Source organism: Molothrus aeneus, chromosome 8 (assembly GCF_037042795.1).
Source record: "Molothrus aeneus isolate 106 chromosome 8, BPBGC_Maene_1.0, whole genome shotgun sequence".
In the NCBI taxonomy this organism is placed as follows: domain Eukaryota; kingdom Metazoa; phylum Chordata; class Aves; order Passeriformes; family Icteridae; genus Molothrus; species Molothrus aeneus.
Genome location: NC_089653.1, coordinates 26,978,331 through 26,996,988, shown reverse-complemented (window position 1 = coordinate 26,996,988; position 18,658 = coordinate 26,978,331). Strand labels below are relative to the sequence as shown.

The 18,658-nt window shown below is 40.4% G+C and overlaps 2 protein-coding genes across 5 annotated transcripts in view; one reads left to right on the top strand and one right to left on the bottom strand.

Annotated features, from left to right (window-relative positions):
- VTI1A (vesicle transport through interaction with t-SNAREs 1A) overlaps positions 1–7,785 on the bottom strand; it is a 256,410-nt gene extending 248,625 nt beyond the window's left edge. For 2 of the 4 annotated variants that reach the window (XM_066555024.1, XM_066555023.1), the window contains exons 1-2: positions 7,475–7,783; positions 938–996 (exon numbers count right to left, since the gene is read on the bottom strand). In XM_066555024.1, the coding sequence (XP_066411121.1) occupies positions 938–996; positions 7,475–7,568 (153 nt within the window). In that variant the 5' untranslated portion in view covers positions 7,569–7,783. Of the gene's footprint in view, positions 1–937; positions 997–7,474 lie in introns of all 4 variants that reach the window. The other 2 variants (XM_066555025.1, XM_066555022.1) reach the window with 2 other exon arrangements.
- A 329-nt stretch (positions 7,786–8,114) lies between these two features.
- ZDHHC6 (zinc finger DHHC-type palmitoyltransferase 6) lies at positions 8,115–18,605 on the top strand. The gene is made up of 10 exons (XM_066554391.1): positions 8,115–8,372; positions 10,066–10,157; positions 11,737–11,896; positions 12,937–13,098; positions 13,742–13,795; positions 15,222–15,389; positions 15,670–15,711; positions 16,059–16,204; positions 16,297–16,340; positions 18,076–18,605. Exons 1-10 carry the CDS (start codon positions 8,124–8,126, stop codon positions 18,177–18,179), a joined length of 1,221 nt encoding a protein of 406 aa, XP_066410488.1. The 5' UTR covers positions 8,115–8,123; the 3' UTR covers positions 18,180–18,605.
- Positions 18,606–18,658: the final 53 nt, after the last annotated feature.

The following is an 18,658-nucleotide window of genomic DNA, read 5'->3' as shown; positions in this document are numbered from 1 at the left end:
TCTACAAGACTAATTCTATTTATAAACCAAAAGCACCATGTATGCCTACAAACAGTTGAGAGACCTTTTTCTTCCTATGCCACTTCAAGAAATTGATTTTATTGTTTAGTTAGTAGCCAAATAACTGATTCAAGTTTTTTGCATTACAAGAAATTCTAGGGTAGAAAAGCTAATTTCTTTCCCTATCCTAACATTCAGATTACATTTCTGACATTAGATACACCAAACCCATTTGCAAGCAATAAACAAAAACAAATTCAGGTAAGGACTAATGGCCATGTGGGAAAAAAAGACAATCTCAGCTGTCATCAACACCTCTGCTCACTTACTCCAATCTAGAACACTTTACTCTTATACTCCTCCCAGATGGAAGACACAACAGGCTGTAATGGGAACAAAATAAATAAAAGAGTCACAGTTGCTTATCAAATACTGGGATTTTTTTGTCACTGTGAACCACAAACTAATGCCTGGGAAACAGCTACATTCTTCTTGGATCAGTGACCCACACTGCCATGGCTCCTTGTCCTCACCTTAATCTCTCACTTGCTAAAATGGACACAAAGATCTACTGCTCTACAAGACATTCTGATAGATGAAATTAAGTAGGTGCTTGGGTCTTACAAGACAAAAACAAAGTCATGGTGTGTAATATTTAATTCCATTCCTAAAGACCTAATCCACAACTGTAAGTCTGTAACTATTTATGGACTTACAGCAATAGTGCAAACCTTGCATCACTTAACAGAGGATTAAAAAAAGATACACTCTTCTTGTATTTCATATCCTCAAATAAGAACTATTTCAAGACTACTATTTCATTTTCTAATATATCATTGTTAAGTATTTTTAGGGCATGGGTGTTAAATGTTGCTATCAATGATTCTATTACTTTTGTTAGGAATTTGCAGTTAACATATGAAAAGCCAGAACATACCAGTTCCCTCGCTTCTTCGAGCTGTTTCTCAACATTTGCAACCATCTGCTTCTTCTCATCTGAAACAGAATTGTGAAAAAGCCAATATAATTGTGTTCTTACCATGAAAGAAAAACATACCATTTCAAAAGATTGTATGTATCAGCTAAAACAGACTCGAGATTTATTCTGTGTGACATCCTCACGCGTGGTGATACACACATTAGTAATTAAAAAAAACCAAAAAGACTGGAGAATCCTTGAAGTTCTGCCCTGTTATGCAGCATTTGCTAGTTAGGAAAGCACTTACAGCTGCTTCAGCTGTAGGAATTATGCCTCAGCAGGCACTTGCTGGTGTGTACAAATGCATGAGAAGGCAGATGCATACATTAAATGGAAAAAAAAAATCATTTAAGAACAAAGGCATAACAGATTCTCTTGCAAAATATGAAATGCACAAAACCAACCAAGTATCCCAATAAAAATTAATTCAGGGTCTGAAGAAAAATGATATTTCTATTCCCGTACTCCTGTGCTGGGTCTAGAGTTGTTTCTTTTGGTTCAACAGATATAAAATGAATTGCCACAGGAACTACAAGAAAACCACTGTCTTCCAGCAACAGTAAAAATGGAAATTAGTAATAAAATATAGAATTTATTTTAAATTAAAATAAGTTTCAAGCTATACATAGCAATCACCATCTGCCAGGTTCCCCAGCAAGGCTACATCCCAGCTACAGACTTTTGACCTGCCTCCAACCATCCATTTGCAGGCAGAGAATCCAGTCTGAACTGAGAACTGAAATTCAGTGTCACATCATCACAAACATCCCAAGTGCTTCACAACTTGGTTTGTTACAGCATGAAACAAACTGAGAAATATTCAGACACTGGATAATAAAATGTCCCCACACTGCTTCATTACTGTGATTATTCAAGGGTTTCCATCCTACCATCACACCTTCCAGCCCTCAGACTCTAAATCCACCCATTGTGTCAATGAAGTTAACAACAAAACTGAACATACAAATGGTTTGTTTGAAACCAGGAGTCTCATGAGACATCTCTACTGGTGGTTTGCCTGATGAAGCAGATAAAAAGTGAATGTCACCAAAGTGTCTCCAGTCACAGCTCCCCAGAGGTCACGATGGATAAGTCTATGTCAGCACAAGACTCAATCATGTGTCTCTAAACTTCAGAGCTTTGAACATTAAAACCAAAAGAGACAATCTGATGATCTCCTTCGATCTTCTGCATTCCACAAAGCACTGAATTTCATGAGAACCACTTTAATAAAGGAACATGAATCAGCTTCTCACAGGCTGAAATGCCTATCCATCTATCTTCTCATTCACCTAAAATACTCTCCACTGTCATTCAGGAACACAGGAACATCACAATCTGTCCTTCCTCAGTTACATATACTGGAGCTCTGCCTGCACAGAGGATCAGGCTTGGGACCATCTTTCCTGCAAATCTGAATTCACCCTGCCACATCTGGTGGATTCTACCACCGCAGAAGATGCAGGAAAAATTTTCTGTGTAGCACTTTTAGTTTTCTGCAGGCAATGTCTTCCTTTAATTCCCCACCAGGTTCTCATGATAGCACCCAGGCCAGAAAATTCAGCCCTTTATCTTCCTAACACAAAAAAACTAAAAGAAATCTGCCTCTTCCCCGCCCCCCCAATACATTTCTATTCTCATATCCCAAAACACCTCTCTTCTTCCCTTCATTTGGAAGTCAGCAAGATGATGATGGACAAAAACAAAAACAATGGAAGGTATGAAATACACAACACTATTTTATTGAAGCTGAAATAAAATTTTAAAACATAGCAGCAGAAAATAAATGTACTATAGCATTTTTGGTACTTCCCTGAGTTGTACTGGATCACAATTTTCATAGACATTTAGTAACCTGAAATTTAAGGATAGAAAGTTGGGGGTTTTTGGAATGTATTTCATACTGAGCAAATTCTGCTTGTACTTGTGATTACAAGAACTACCCAGCGCTCCACTGGCCAGTAAAATCTTACTGACCACAGAGAAATTTAGCTACAGACCTTTTGTAGGGAAAACTCATTAGTACAGAAGAAGGTCTAGCTAAAACTGCTCCCATAAAATTAGGAGGAGAGGGTATTCAAATGATCTCCAATGGTTTAGTTAATTAAATTTTAACCCAACTCCAGATTTTAATACTGGCCCAGGTACATAATCACCCAGATGCTGCCTTTGTTTTTGCTTCAAATACAGATATGTGATATATACAGATATATACAGGCACATTGCAACATCCCAGCACTGCAGCTCTGGAGCAGGATTTCAGACTTCCAGGAGAGCAGCTAAACTTGTTGCAACTGCTGATCCTCCAGGGCACATAATACCATGTAACCATGGTTTCCAAAGCATTTCTTTTCAGTTTTACTTTTACTTCAGTGGTTAAGCAAGGGAAACAATTTATTTCACAGCCAGAATCCCCATAGGAAGGGGGGCACAATACTCATAGGATGATTTGGTCTGAGACTGAAAGTGAGATCCCAAGGGAGTTCCTCTGGGTAAGAGAAGTTTGCCACTAATCAAGTAGATCAGGACAAACAAGTTACAATTTAATTAAAGTCTAATTAAAGATGCTCATATTACTAACTGTATTAATCCACTGTGACTTAGGAGTTTTCAACCTGCCTACTCCATCACTTCCCTAAACACACTTCCACAGGAAATTAAGTAAAAAGTGCTTTATAACTTTTTGTTTTGATTGAGAATTCAAATATCCTTTAGAAAAAATAAAAACCAATGCTCCATCAAATATATCTAAATGTAATTTTTTTTCCTTACATTACTAGACAGAAAGTCCCAAACAAAATATTCCACATAGTTTGTACATTTTAAGTGGTGAAATTGACAAACTATGGATAAAGACTGGAAACAAAAAGGGGTTTTCCTCTGTGGAGGATAGCAAAGAAATCTGTTCTCTGTTTGTACACAAGGTTGTGTAACTTTCTTAAAAGAAACAAGCTTTCACTACATTTTCCCCAGTTCCTTCAGCTTTGCCCTGACATTAGACACTTTCTTTGTCTCCCAAAATACAGCAGCTACAGAAAGGTGGGAATCTGTCTACAAGACTGGAAAGATAACATAGCACTGGTTTGATCTCAGAGTCAACAAAGAGATTAAAACAACCTGGATCAAGACTGAGTAGTCCCATTGCTTGTGGAATTGCATCTTTTCATTAGCACATGCTGATGAAGAGACTGAGTAACAAAGAGCTTCAGCTCATAGGCCACTTGCTGACGTTGCTGTGCTAGTTCAGGTGGTTACATGTTCACCACTGCCAGAAGTTACGGTCCAACAGCAGAGACAAATGGAGCAGTACATGCATTTCTCTCTTTGGGTCATAGAACTGGGTTCAAGAGGCATAGCATAATGAGTCAGACCTGAAACTGAGACAGTAAACTTCAGTGCAGGAGTACAACAGAAAATTAAAGGTGGGGCTTTCTTCAGCTAAACCTGTTAGCAACTGAAATGCAGCACTTTGATTGCCCAGCAGAAAATGCAGGTACCAAGTATCAGAAGAATGGCAGCACTCCAGCCCAAAGCCATCACAAACCAGAGGCTACTGTGCTGGGAATAGAGTAAGCATCACCATTTGTGCTGATAAAACTCTCATATCAAGCAATCAAAATCTGTATGAAGTTTTGGTCAAATCATAACACAGATGTTTCTCTGAAACACCAAGGAGCATTAATAAAACACATCAGTCAATGATCTTCATTCTTCAAAGACCTGCAGCAGCAACACAGAAAATCTATTTAAAAGGCATTTCTCTATTTATAACTTTCTTTAATCCCCCAGGTGATGTCTGCCTCAACAACAGAAGACATTTCTTCCCAAGATGTTGTATTGTCCCTGCTGCTTATTGTTTCTGTGATATCAGAGAGCCTTTGTTACATTTCTTGCTGAACTACTTATGCATTTGTGACAACAGGATTGTCAGCTGAGCCATCATCCTCCTAGAACACAGGACAGCATCATGTCCTGACAACAAGGAATGCAGGAATGTTGCAAAACCAATTAAGCAGCATTTCTCCATTGGAGCAGGTCCATCTTGGGCAGCAAAGGGAAATAACCAGGCACTAGACTTCAGGAGATCTCTCTTTATTATGCAGAGTGGCACAAGTCCTTACACCTTTCATCCTGCTTCTTCCAGCTGGGAGGAAGAAGGCCATCAGCAATCTCTCAAATCACTGCTGCTGCAAACTGCCACCTCAGCTCCCCTCCCACCTCACAATCCTCTCTTTGAGGCTGTCCCAGTCATCGCCACAAGAACTAACTGGAACTTCTGGTGATGAAGCAAAGATCTTGCAAATGTTCCTATTAAGAAACAAGGGAAAAATGTGTATTTAAAATATTTCTGATAAAGGGTTCAGCATAATCAGAGATTTCTTTTTCCAAGTGGTCAAATGCCTCTGTTAGTTAAGACTGCAGTTTGTTTTGAAGTCATGGAAATATTTTTTTTCTTGATGAAAGACAGAATAGCCCTGAAAACAGAAGCAATAGCTAAGCCATAAATGTACAGTGCAAGAAGCAGCTATAATGCAAGTCAGTTCAAACCCCATATAACCAACCACAAATATAACATGGGGGGAAAAAAAATTAACTTTTGTCTTGTCTTGACTCCATTTAGCCCAGTACCACATTTCTGGTCCTGTAGGGAACATTCATTCTGTCTCCTCCAAGAGGATGGCAAATTCTATTAAAAAAGTAACCTTCTAATGGTCTCATAAAAGAGTGATGATTTCAAAGCCTGCTGTTTCTAGGTTATGTCACTGTTGAAGCCAAAACTCTTTAAACATCTTTTATTTAAGCTCCAAAATCTCCCTAAGTGAATAAGGGAGAGTGATTCAAGGAGAGGATTATGGAAATCCACTACTGTTATGCAGAATATTGAACAGACTCTAATGACTTCCAAAATCTATACAATAAGGAACTCAAATCTCTATTCTTTACAATTAAGGAATTAAATCTTTCTTTTCCTATAAATCAGTCTGGCACTATTGATTTTCAGAGGATGAGCCAGTAGTGTATTTATGATGTCTCCCTGTTCCTATCAGAGGTCCTTAAATTTACAGTTCAAAAGTTAAGAAGCCTTGGTGAAGGATTCCCTGCATCATCTCAGTAAATGGTTGGAGTGGCCATTTACAGGTTAAATATAATTCTGAGGAGATTAAATTACACACCAGTTCTAAAATTCAATCACAGGAACTCTGATTCTCTTTCATCTTCATTTTGTAAGTTTCCATTCGAAAACAGACCAATTTTTCCACCTCAGCTGCAGGTTCTGACTGAATTATCTCTCTGTGTCCTTGCTGTTAAGATCAAGAGCAAAACATCTTTGTTAAGCCAAGGCTTAACATGGAACTCAACCCTGTTTTTTCAGAAGACTTTCCAACTTGCTAAGATTAGAATTGGACATAACCTTCCAAAATCAAAAAGATATTTTAGTCAAAATCCCCTGAGATCACACATTTTAGTTGACCACCTACCTCAAATCCTATTTAGAGTCACTACTCATCACTTCATGATGCATTTCCCACTTTAAAAGTAGGATGTTATTCTTTGGTCCTGGACGCATGATACCTTTTCCTTTAGTCATATGGAAAAGTACACCATTAGTATGTGTTTACTTCCTTCTTACACAGTAACCACTCCCATGGTTAAGGCTCCCAAACTTTTGGGTAATATGCAAAAGAAGCAGTGGCAGAAGTATTAAATGAGCTGGAAGAAGCATTAAGCTGAGCTACAAGAGGAACAGATGGGAAAACCAGGAGTATCAGCTTCCCTCCATTTCACACTCAGAGCCCTGTACTGGGGTACTGATTCCTGTGTACAGGAAGATTCAGCTGGAGTGATTAACAAGATTAAAATTTTCATCTTTCTACTCTTACAGACAGTATTGACTCTACTACAGGGATACATCATGAAATAGACCATGAACGCTGCAGGCAACTGACAAACACATTAAAGTAAATGAACACGGATTTCTTTGAATCTGCTCCTGCCTGTGAGTCACCACAGTCAATTATCCAAATCAAACGTACGAGGAGTAGGCAGCAAAAATACTGATTCAGATTAAGTCATGCACAAAATCTGTCTGTGCCACGGGAAAAACACTTGATTTCCATAAGTGATGTCGTGGCATGATCACAATAAAGAGGATTCAGCAGCAATGCTGGCACAGGGAGCATCCCCCAGCAGCTTTAGCTTTACTCAGCCCTTCAGGTGCATTGGCGGAACCCCAGAGCGGGGCAGAAGGGAAGGGTTGATCCTTACAGGTGACCAGCGAACAAATATTCTGTCAGAGTATCCTCAACACATCTCGCTGCTGGGACAGACGCGGGACAGGGCGGTGACAGCGCTGCGTAAGGAGCGAGGAGTGACACCGGTGAGAGCTCACTGAACCACGCCGGCACCTCCCGCCACCGCCCTGCGCGCCCACCGCCGGCTCCCGCACACGGGCCTGCGGAGCGACGGCCGCGGGGGCGGAGAGCAGCTGCTCACCTCCTACCAGCTTCGGCACCTTCCCGATGCGGCCCGTGATCTCTGCCGTGAGCACGGCGAAGTCCTGCTCGTAGCTCTCGAAGTCGGAGGACATCGCGGCGATGGCGCTGCCGGTGCCGGGGGCGCCGCTCCGCACCGCGCCGCTTCCGCGTTCTGCCACACCAAAACGCGTCCCCCACCCCGACCCCAAGCTCCTCGCCACACGTTCCGGGAAAACTCGGGTGATTTAACCGGCACGACCCAGCCCCTCTCGGACGTCCCGACAACCCCTGAGCGGCCTTGACACGCGGGATGGCGCCGCACCGCAGGCACCGAGAAGAGGCGGCAGCAGCGGGTCACTCCCGCCCCGCAGCCCCTCATGCCCCGCCTCGTAACCTGCAGGGGGCAGGAACGCGGTTGCGGCGCTACCGGCGGGCCGCTGTTTCCCGGAGGGGCCCTATTGCGAGCGGACCGCGGGCGGGCGGTGGCGGCAGCGCGGGCGCCGCTCCCGCCCCGCTCCGCCCTTTCCCCGCCCTTCCCTTCCCACTCCCTTCGCTGCCCTCCCCTTCCCACTCCCTTCCCTCTTCCCTTCCCGCCCTCTCCCTCGGCGGCTGGCGGGGGCCATGCACGGCGGCGGCGGGGCGGCGGCGGCCGGGCGGCGGTAGCGGCGATGGTGGGGCCGGGCGCGCTGCAGCGGGCCCGCCGCCTGTGCCACTGGGGCCCGGCGGTGGCGCTGGCCGTGGTGGCCGTGTGCTCCGCCACCGCCATGGCCGACGCCGCGCTCTGGTACTGGCCCCTGGACACGGCCGGGGGAAGCGTCAACTTCGTGATGCTGCTCAACTGGACCGTCATGATCCTCTACAACTACTTCAGCGCCATGTTCGTGGGCCCCGGGTACGTCCCGCTGGGGTGGACGCCGGTAAGCGCTGCCTTGCGACCGCCTCGGCCCGGGGCCTGGCGGGGTCCGGCGGGCTGCCCTGGGGCCGGGCCGGCCGCCCCGCGGTCAGGACAGTACAAATCGCGTGTCCTTCGATGCCTCTGCTTCTCCTCTGTCCCCCAAGAACGCTGCTCGCTCTCAGGCCACTCCTTCCTCCTTATCTTGTTCCGAAATTTTTGCCTCTCCCCGGTTTGCTCTTGCCGCTTCCAGAGTTTCCAGTACAACCCAGTTTACTCCTGATACCGAAATCGGAGAGAAAGAAACTTTCTAACACAGTTTTGCTATTAGAAAGCAGCACGCTGGACCCTTCAAATATCCTTCCTCTAATGGAGTGTGCCGAGCGTTGGGTAAACAGAGTTTTTATCAGCCACACTGATCACACATTCACTAGCTATCCCCACTTGTTCATGTGAGGTGTAGGTAATGCTTCTCTTTCCTTGTTGGAAGGCCTTATGTGGCCTTTTGGGGTCTGTTTTGGTGGTCTTCCGTGGCCAGTGTTGTAATATTTGGTGGCCGTTCCTTGACCCCAGCTCCAGTAAGCACAGCCCTGTTGATTTCCGTGCCTGCTGCTTTGTCAGCCTTGCAGAGCTGAGCGGGCTTCCTGCTTGCCTGAGTTACGTCCTTTATCTGCTTCTCCGGGGCTCTCTTCTGTTCTGCTGCCCTTCTCCATCCCCTCCCTGTGCTGTCACGGCTCTGCTAATGCTGCTTGGCTGGCAGCAGTTGCTGTGCTTTATTATATTAGGGGCTTCTCAAAGCAAAGCAGCAGGAAACAAGCACAGAAAGCTGGGAATGAGAACCTCAAGGTTATCTGCATGCTCCTGCAGACACATGGTTTGGAGATTTTGCTGCTAGCAGTTACAGTTAGAAGTAATTAAATTAGAAAATTTCTTTTTTATTTTATGCAAGACAGAAAATTATATGGTTACCATCTGCTTAACATAGTGCAAGATAGAAATTTGCATTTCCTGTACTTCAGTAATCTCTTGGAAGAGTTGTAGCCAAGAATGACACAGGTTCAGTATCTCAAGGCAGCTGCCCAGAGTTTGTGTTCCAGTGGGGTGATGCAGAGTTTAGTGCTGGTCACCTTTCTAATTGTGGAATATTACTCAGGACAGAGTCTGGGCAGAAGAGGATCCTGATAATCATCTTAGCAGGACAAATGGGTGCAAGATTTTGACCACTACTTGCTGTCTGCAAGTGTCTCTGTCTCTCATCTTGCTGTGGTTGAGGTGTGTGTAAAAGAGATTGTGAGAGACTTGAACATTAGTGTTTACCAGTGCTGTATCTTAGTAGTAAGCTTAGAGTGGTTTATTGTGTAAAATGGAGAGAAAATGTGCTCAGGATTTTTTTTATTAGAACAATAATGTGCTGACTTTTACTCTCAGAACTTCACTGTGAAATCCTGCTTGTACAGTTGTTCTTCCTGACGGAAGAACTGTTTATTTCTTTTAGCAGCCAGCACTTTCAACAGTGGAAGATGTCTGTGTTGATAGCCAAGAGATTAGCTGGGAGATCATCTAATTTTGTTTTTTCCTCTCCTTGATGCCTACCATTAAGTAGGGTTGGGCTATGAAACACACCCTGTCAGAAGAAATCAAAAGTTAGGAAAATGCCAAGATAAACATTGCCAGCAGAGTTGTGTATACATCTAACACTCCTATTCTTCTGTTTAAAGGAAAAATCTCAGGATTGCATGTATCTCCAATACTGTAAAGTGTGTCAGTCTTACAAGGCACCTCGTTCACACCACTGTCGGAAGTGTAACAGGTACTGTTCCTCTTCACAGCTGTTGAAAGCCCATTTTAGAGCAGCTTCAAACCTAATGATGGGCTGTTACCATAATTTGTGCTTCCAGCACTTGCATTGTAGTTTTTTAAAAAGCTTCCATATGAGCACTATAGCCCTTTCAAGTGTTTCCACTTTCTAGTTGTATGATATCTATACAGTTTTGCTGTGTTTTAGTTTAGAAAAATTACTGTCTTTAACATTTTCTTTATAGTTTGAAATCAGTTTCTCTTAAGAGCTTCTTGATGGTACTAACAAAACAATGCAGTCCTACTTCAGGGGTGTGAGTCTGTGTAAATACCTAAAAATCATCTGAAATTCTTTTAAAATTCTGAGTCCAAACATTGACCTGCTTAAAGAGTAGAAATACCTATTCTGTCATCTTTCCAGATGGGAATTAAATGTTGATTTGAGTGGAAATTTTGGACTGCTTTTTTTTCCACTCTTCACCAAAGCAAGTTTTTGAGGGGAAGTAATAAAACCTTTTGGGTCAACTTAAGAAGTTTGCACCTTGTTGTCTTCCAACACAATGGTCCTGATACAAATGATACTTTATTATAAATAGCTGTCACTAGAATTTAGTGCATCTTGAAAAAAATCAAGGCACTTCAGCTGTCTGCAGTCCAGGCAGGTTGTCCTCTGAAGGACTTCTAAGGGAGTGTCGTGAAAGGATATTGCAACATATGTGTTCATTTGTTATTTCTATAAACCCAAGATGTGCAGTCGGTGCTTTTTTAGGAAACAGAAACTGAAACTCCACAGCAGTGCTGTAATTTGGCTACATCATCCCCAGATTTAAAACTAACCACTCTTTTCCTTGAGTGACAATCTTTACACTGAGGATTGATCACTTAGGTGGTCACGTAGACTTTCACACCTGTCAAGGTAATTTGGAATGTGAACAAATCTTTATTCAGTTGGGGTTTTTTTGCATCTGTGAGCTACACCAAAACAACTGGCTTTAAAATTAATACAAGAGGGTCTCTAGGGTGTTTATATATGTTAAATGTATTTTGAAAAGGATTTTCAATGGTGTGAGGTCGATACATAGCAACTGAGAAAGCTTTCAGAGGGTTTACCACTGAAAAGAAAGAGTCACTGTCACACTTCTGTCTGTACATCTTTCTTTAAATACTCCACAGTTTTTACAAGGGAATTTGATATTTCCTTTATTGTCCTGGTGTTCTGATTTTTAAAAACTGGCATTAAGAGTAGTGCTTAATTATTGTGATCATAGTTCTTACAAGTCCCATTCTATGGCTCTGTCTCCAGGCTCTGTTCTGTGGTGTTTATTAGAAACTAGTTAGTTTGAGTAAAGAAGAGGACAGATAACTGGGAAGGGTAGGATCTGGAAGCACTTTTTATTTGCTTTTTTAAATTCTACAAAATGGAAATATAATTCTGAATAGCAACTGAAAAGAAATTACTGTGTTGATCTGTCAGAAATTGGTGGGTTCAAATAAAAGAATGGAGGTTGAGAAGTAGAAAATCAACCATCCTTTGAGTTTTTTGAGAAATATCATACATGTCCTTTATATTAATCAATATTTATTATTCGCAGATGTGTGATGAAGATGGATCACCACTGTCCTTGGATCAACAACTGTTGTGGATACCAGAATCATGCATCTTTCACTCTGTTTCTCCTCTTAGCTCCACTGGGATGCATTCACGCTTCTTTCATATTTATTATGACAATGTACACTCAGCTTTACAACAGAGTAAGAAAACATAACTAAATGCTTAAAATATTATTTAAGTCAGGTGCATAATTTATCTCTGGAAGTAGGAGAGAATTTGGTTTTCTGAGAAGAAGCATGTGGAATTCCTTGTTCTTTTTCCACATGCACTCCTAGTTCTGCTATGTACCTGTAAGATGTATGGGAATGGAGAAGGATTCAGAGAACGTTGTTTCTATTTTCATTCTTTTTTTTTTTCTTTTTTTCCTTGTGGCTTCTCATAATCACAGGGAGTTTCCTATTGCTCTACATTGACTGAAGACAGTTTCTGAGTAGCACTTTATGTGGAGAGAGAGACAGGCTGTGTTTTGGCTGGCACAGAAAACAGCTGCTATTTATTTCCAACACACAAATTAGATGCTTTTTATATTCTTTTACTGGCTACTTTTTTTGAATTGTGTCTATTTCTTCAAGAAAAAGTACATAATTTTTGGGACTACAGATAAATATGTTAGCTGTTGTTTTTTTTAACTGGAAAACTTCAACAGTGAGTAAAGCTTATTCTGGAATACACCCCTTATCTCAGATCCATGGTTAAGATTATAAGCTTTGATTTCAGCCTTTGTGGTTGAGTGAAGAGTTTGATAACATCACCTGAGTGTAACAGATGAAGTTGTATTTATAGCAGCTGAGTTGTGTTTGCAGAGGGATAATGTTGAGAATTGCTGTCTGCAAAGCTTTGAGAGGAAACATGCAGGCTTTCCACAGAAAACAGGGACTGTTCTATACAAACGTTGTCCATCTGACACTGATGAATGTGGGTTTTTGAACATACCAGAGTCCAGATTTTTTTGCTGATTTTTGGGCCTATGGAGCTTGCAAGATGGTGATTGTGGTTTCATTTTCCATCTAGCAGCAAACTTCTGAAGTTAAAAGTCTTTTGAGTACTTTTTTTTTGTTACTCTGCTTGATCTCTGTCAGATGTTGGACACTTACTTTCAGAGGCAGATTTCTTAGGGATAACTTGCTTTGTTTCAGCAGTTGGAAAGTTCTAGAGTTGAATGGAATTTTCCTCTTTGCAGATATCTTTTGGGTGGAGTTCTGTGAAGATTGACATGAGTGCAGCCAAAAGAGACCCTCGTCCCATTATTCCCTTTGGACTGTCTGCATTTGCTGCATCTTTATTTGCCTTAGGACTGGCATTAGGAACAACTATTGCTGTTGGGATGCTGTTTATTATCCAGGTGAGTCTATGGCTCTGTTACAAAGAAGGTAAAAGCTGTAAGTTCTGTGTGCTTGTGGAGCAGAAACAGAATTCAGGATTGAGATAAGAACAGTTGTCCAGAGCTTATGTTGTTGTATAACTTTTTCAGAGATTTGTGTAGCTTTGTGCCAGTTTTTCTGCTACCACAGTTTTGGGTTTCTAAAATTATTTTTCATATTTTTAAATTATTTTTTGATTCTTTTTTATTTTCTGAAATTATTTTTAATTTTTAAAATATTTTTCTTGGATGTGAAAATCTAAGTAATTAGGAAAATATGAGATGGATTTTATAAACTCTGAAAAAGGCAAAATACTTGCCCTGTCCCTGCAAATAGGTGTAGATATGCCTGATATATTTCTTAAAATGTTGGAGATCTTTGGAAGGAAACAAAAAGACACATTTTAAGCATGAAGTGCAATACTGTGTGATACTGTCTTAAGTGTATAGTTCTAGATCATGTATCTCTGCTGAGGGTTAGCTTCTAACAAATGTTACACTTAAGTCTATAAAAATTGTTTTGTTCTTTAAAATTAGTTTAGTTTGTTAAATGAAGCTTTCTTTGTATAGCTGATGTATTTCTGCAGAAAATAAATCCTAATTTCACCTAACACTTTTATTACAGATGAAAGTAATTTTGACAAATAAAACTTCAATCGAATCATGGATTGAAGAAAAGGTATGTTTTTATTATAATATTCTTGTACTGTTACAAAGTCTATTTTCCATATTTGTAATTTTTTTTGTTTCATCTCTGGGTTAAAACCAAAGATGTTATTTCAATTCACCACTGACCTAATACCCACAACAAGCTTTTCCTTTACCATCTCTGAAATTCACTGAAAGAAATGAGAAATCATGTAAATGAATAGATTTTTCTTTTGTTTTGGAGGAGCTTGTTGAACACAGAATAATATTTGCTTTGAAAAGACTTATCTACTTGTGGGTGTTTTCATCTGAAACTTGAGCTGTCTTAGTCATTACATCTGCCTGTAGATGTAGATTGTCCACCTCACTGATCCATTCAAAGTGGCATCTTTTGACTCATGGTTTTACCCATTTCTTACTTTGGATTGTAAGGGAGGATTTTCCTTGATTTTAAAGAAGTACTAGAAAATACCTAGTCTTCAGTCCTTTAAATTTCTATTGGATTTCCTTATCTCTATAAAGGTTTTCACAAGACTTTTCAGGAGAAATACAGTCAAGCAACAGAAGCTAAGTTTAGAGGAAGCAAAAATGACTCAGTATTTAGAAATTAGTTTGGTTCTACCTGGTTATTTTTTGTGTAAGTCCACAAACATTTCTTTAATGTCTTGTTGTCTTTCTTCTATTTTGTGTGGCAAGTTAGCATGAGAATCTTGACTGTGTATAAGTACTTAAAGTATTGTAATGTCAACTCTTTGTATGGCTGGATCCAAGTCCTGGAATAATGGGATAATGGAACATAAGTGAAAGAAATCCCTGTTATCACTATATTGTAGAATTTGGAATAATGTGTTAAAATTTTTACTGGCTGCCAATATGTCCCTTTTGAAAGCTGAGCACAGACTGTAATACACAAATATTTAATGAAATGGCATTATTGCAACAAAGAGAACACAGTTCTGTGGCTGCTCCACTAGATGTCATCAGAACTGTGGGAACATAAAGCTCGTGACTACAGAATGTGGGCAATTCAGATCATGCCTGTGTGTGCATTCTTAGAGGAAGAGTTGGCACTACCAGTGTTGAGTCATATTTGTGATCATTAGCCAAAGAATTCTGAGCTGTAGAAGCTTTTGTATATAGCTGAGAAATAGTCAGGCATTGGTCCCTAAAAATCAGTAAAGTAAGATCAGAGCATGGAGGGAATTATCAATGTAGTCAGTGGACTGTTTGTTAAAGAGTAAATGGGGGTTGACAGGGATGGGGGCATCCAAACCAGACATTCTTCTGAATTTAAGGAGTTTTTAAAGCCTGGGTTGATACAGCAGGAGTTCACTGCTCTTGCCTGAAAATATTTGCCTCTAGGTCCCATGGGGACCCATACAGGGCTTATGACCCTTGCTGCTTGACTGCAGTGTGTAAGGTGTTTTTATGTACTGCATTTCTTAATTATTTTCCAGGCCAAAGACAGAATCCAGTACTACCAGACGGGTGAGACCTTTATCTTCCCCTATGATATGGGAAGTAAATGGAAGAACTTCAGGCAAGTGTTTACATGGTCTGGGATTCCTGAGGGAGATGGCCTGGACTGGCCAGTTAGAGATGGATGTCACCAATACAGTTTGACGGTAACTGCTCTTCAGTGGTGTCTCAAGCTGATTCTCCCCCCTATTGTCTGCTTTCCTTTGCAATAATAGACCAGCTTTTTTAATAACTAAAATAGACAGGCTTGAAATACATGTACAGGAGTTCTGTTAAATGTTCTCCCATTTTTGATGCACTAAAAAGTTACGCTTTTGTGAGTGTTTCAAACCGCCAATGTTACTTCCTGTGTTTGTTGAATGATTTCAATAGTGGCTTCATTTTGTGTTGAATTCTGCCTAAATTTCTATTTTTAATCATTTATAGATAGAGCAACTGAAACAGAAAGCAGACAAGCGAGTAAGAAGTGTAAGTATTTGTTGAAGTTTGGTCTAAAATTATTTTGAAATAATAGAAACAGTGGTATAAATAAATGTATTTAAGTGACACAAACAATGTATATCAATTTGCTTAGTTAATCTTGGCACTTAGCCTTTGCATTTGCTTCTTAGTTTCCAGATGGGAAGAAACATGATAATAAAGAGGACTGTGCTTCATTGTTAAGTAGTAATTTAGAGTTTAGAGTCCCTTTGACAGCCACTGTCATTATATTTAAATCTGTGGTATGCTTGAATTGATTTTTTTAGTGTGAAACTTACCAGTAAGGCCATAACTCCTTTAAAATGCAAATTGCTGTGTTCTGTTCCAATCTGTAGGTGCGGTATCGAGCCATAGAAGATTACAGTGGTGTCTGCTGCCCTGTGACTAAAGGTGTTAAAACATTCTTCACAACACCCTGCACTGAAGAACCTAGAATTGCACTGAGTAAAGGAGATCTGATTTTAGCCACCAGAGGCTTAAAGTTAGTGACTCTACAACTTTATATTTTGTTAAAAGAAGTATTGAGTTGAGTTCTGGCATCTAATTAATTACCTATTATGCTTCCTTCCCCAGACACTGGATGTATGGTGAGAAGATTCTCATCTCAGCTGCTGATGGTATGGAGCAGTTAATTTCACTTTTTCTGTTGAAAAGTGCAAATCAATTTTATAGCTATCTAGAAATGTGGCCAATATTATATGTTCACTTCTCAAAATGTAGAATGATAACATTACTGGCACTAGCTTCTCTCTACTCTCCACAGACTTCCCAGTTTTGATAAACATTAATTCACTCTGTCAGACTGACACTGATATAGTAGTTTATTGAAAGTTGAGTGGTAAGGGGGACACTTCATATCCTGTGGAAAAGTTAGACTTTTAGACCATAAAGAGGTTGAAGGATTATTCATTTTTTGATATTTAAATGGTGGTCTATCTTAAACACATCCAGGCTTCCTACCTACACACTCTATGTAAGTATAGAGATTTAATCTTTGCATATCTTAAAAGCCAGGAGACATCATGTCTTTGTTTGGAATAATTTCTAGAGACCTTAGTATGCATTTATAAAACTAACTGGGGGTGTTGAAGATATTAAAGACTCCTGCTGATCTGCAGAGGGTCAGCACCACAGCCACCTGCGCTGAAGCTTTTACATTTTTCACTTCAGACCTCTTGCTTTTGACTGAACTAAAATTTTACCTGCCAGAGGGTGTGTTGGAGTCTGTTGTTTCTTCCAAACAATTGTTAATTCATTGCACCTGCATTTCATATCTGCACAAGTGAGGCTGCCAGCAGTCACTACACTGAAAGAATCTGTGCTCTTCATGGGAGGTCTGAAACCTTCATGGGCTGGAAGTGCCCTGGCAGCTCACTCCAATAAACTCCTTCAAACATCAGATACAAATGAACACGGCAATAGTTTGTATTACATTGCTTATTGTGAAGATTAGTAGGACATATCTCCTCTGTTGAATGTTGGGTTTTTTAAATCAGCTAAAACCTGTTATGAATGGAGAACTTGGTGAACCCTGAGAGGCTGGATCACACTAGGCTTCAAAAATAGGATGAGTTTTGTTAGGAATGTATAGCAAAATACTGTAAATAAGCAGGAATAAAAAGTAGCACTACAGCAAGATGGCAAATGAAAGATTAAGTAGCAGTTCTTCTGTGGAAAAAAGACAGAATGATAATCTTAAGATGAGTCAAGACTTTCAGAAAAGAAAAAGCATACAGCTTCCCAGATGCTGAAGTAAACCTTCCATCCTCCTGAGCGTTGGCAGAGCCTCTGCTGAAATACTCCTACAAATAAAAGCAGTTACTGCATCTCAGGAAAGAGGAAGATCAACTGTAAAGGGCTGAGAGGAAAACAGAGAAAAATGAGAATTATTAGGATAATAGAAAATGTGACTTATAAAGAAAAGCCAGAAGAATTGGATAGTTTACCTGGAGAGGAGTAGGAAATGGGAGACAGCCTGGGTATGAACACATAGTCATCAGCTGTGTGAAAGTCTGTGGTAGAGAAGTTTGTTTTCTGCTTCCTGTGCCCTTGCTGTGTAGAAAAAGGAGCTGTAAACCTGATTTATAGACAGAAAGATTTAGATAGGGTATGAAGATGAATTTTCTCAAGGAAGGTAGAGCACTGCAAAACTTTGGAGATGTCTGAAAACATTTTAGGTAGTTGGAGAAAATCCGTGCATCTCCAGGCAATGATGTTAGAAATGACTTAGGTGTTCTGTCTTGTAGAAGAAAATAACTTGGGTAAGTGCTTGATGTCTCTTCCAGTCCTGTGTTTTTCCTCAGTAGCGGGCCATGTTTTGTTCTAAGTTAATGCAACTTTTCATGTCTTAAGGTGGAATAAGAGAACGAGGCTGGTTCCCTAGGAATTGTGTGGAAAAGTACCAGTATGACTCTGAAACGGATCAACCAGTGGATGGAGAGAAGAAAAGCAAATAGCCTTCTAATTTTTTTAAATATGAAATGGAATTTTTACTTCAGACCACAATCCTTTACTTGAAATTTTCTGTATATTACTTTAGACTTATGCAATGAATATGTTAGGATGAGGTTTTCTTTTCCTCACTGCTGAAAGGGTTGTATATGCCTGTGCCATGGTTTGCATACTTTTTAAACAATAAATAATTGAAGAAGCCATTCAGTGGATTGCCTTCAAGATGCATCTTTTTCATCACAAGTCAGGATTGTTTTTTTCTGTTTATTCCTCAGCCGCATCTGATTGCTATGCGTGCTGCTTATCTTTTGTATTTCTCTGAAGCTGCCCCTGAAAATAAACACCTGATTCAAATTCCAGATAAAATTTGTTACCTGTGACTTTTAATTATGTGAATTGTCCACCTCAAATAAATGATACATTCATATTCACTTGTGGGTTCAATTGTTCTTAGACCTAGAAGAACTTAGTCCATAGGCATGGG

Excerpts from the sequence above, each read along its gene's own strand:
- ZDHHC6 (XM_066554391.1), top strand. The coding sequence starts at position 8,124 with ATGGTGGGGCCGGGCGCGCTGCAGCGGGCCCGCCGCCTGTGCCACTGG. Across the intron at positions 8,373-10,065 it reads TCCCGCTGGGGTGGACGCCG|GAAAAATCTCAGGATTGCAT; the intron begins GTAAGCGCTGCC and ends TTCTGTTTAAAG. Across the intron at positions 15,712-16,058 it reads CAGACAAGCGAGTAAGAAGT|GTGCGGTATCGAGCCATAGA; the intron begins GTAAGTATTTGT and ends TCCAATCTGTAG.